The sequence below is a fragment of the Plasmodium cynomolgi genome (genome assembly GCF_000321355.1).
Source record: "Plasmodium cynomolgi strain B DNA, scaffold: 1260, whole genome shotgun sequence".
NCBI lineage: Eukaryota > Apicomplexa > Aconoidasida > Haemosporida > Plasmodiidae > Plasmodium > Plasmodium cynomolgi.
The window spans coordinates 1-1,222 of NW_004193220.1; the positions used below are offsets into that span (position 1 = coordinate 1).

The following is a 1,222-nucleotide window of genomic DNA, read 5'->3' on the forward strand; positions in this document are numbered from 1 at the left end:
ATATTGGTAAATATATGTTTACATTAATTTTTAGAAATTTTTGAAATAAATCTTTATACAAATTATATGAAAAATTATATATGAAACTGGAGAATCAAACAATGTCACCTTCCTGTAATGTCTGCGAAAGAGAGTTAAATGGAATTACGATTGCGAAGCAAAGTCTTGTTAAATTTTGTAAGGATGTTTGTAATATTATGATAAATATTGCTGATATTGATATACCTTGTAGCATATCATCTTGTAATAATTTATGCTTTCTCATGAAATTTTGGATATATGAGTATTTAATGAAAATTACTACTGAAGAAACTGAAGTTAAAAGCTTTTATAATGCTCTCAAATCTATTATTTATGGTGATCCAACCAAATGGAATATATGTAATATAAATTTTTACATGGAAAAAGATGATTTTATAATTTTCAAATATATTTATGATTTTTTATACACTTATAAGGATATGAGAAATGAAATATCTAAAAAATATGATACGGAAGTTAAATTATATTGCATACATATTAAAGAATTTCTTAGATATTATAATAATATTAAAGGAAATTGTAATGATAGTGAAAAATGTGTATATTATTATGAATTAGATAAATTCAAAAATGTTTTCACATACGGAGGTGAATTAGATTATATATATAATAATTGTAAATATGAAAAAACAGCGTGCACATCAAATTCTATAGAAGAAGAAATTCCATGCTTAAAAGAGAAAGAATATAAATATCTATTTTCCATGGAATTTGATGATACACATAATATTATAAGTATAATATCCTATATAGCAATCTTGATTATTCCCATTTTAGGGTTATTATCAATTTTTATAAGGTTAATTCATTTTCTTTTCGAAATTATAAACATTTTAAATCACAATATTTTTATTGTTTTATTGTATGAATATATTGTAAAATAAATATGTAATTTTTATATTTTGATGTTAGTTCACTCCCTTAGGTTTATGGTTACGTTCACGGATGAGAAAGAAGAAGAATACACACGAAAATATAAGTGATGAAATATATGACATTTTAGAGAATACTTCTAGCACTCAGAAATTCTATCCCGAAAAAAAAAAATATAACATTAAGTATCAATAAGCTCAACTTTTCTATTAAATCTTTTTGAAGTACAACACCTAAAAAGCAATATTTATAAAAATAATAGAAACAATATATTCATCCTTAATTCCATATAAATATATAAGATACA

The 1,222-nt window shown here is 22.3% G+C and overlaps 1 protein-coding gene across 1 annotated transcript; it reads left to right on the forward strand.

Annotated features, from left to right (window-relative positions):
* Positions 1 to 101: 101 nt before the first annotated feature.
* Positions 102 to 1,025, forward strand: PCYB_007350 (hypothetical protein; the record flags this gene model as incomplete). The annotated part of the gene is made up of 2 exons (XM_004228156.1): positions 102 to 904; positions 968 to 1,025. 2 exons carry the CDS (start codon positions 102 to 104, stop codon positions 1,023 to 1,025), a joined length of 861 nt encoding a protein of 286 aa, XP_004228204.1.
* Positions 1,026 to 1,222: the final 197 nt, after the last annotated feature.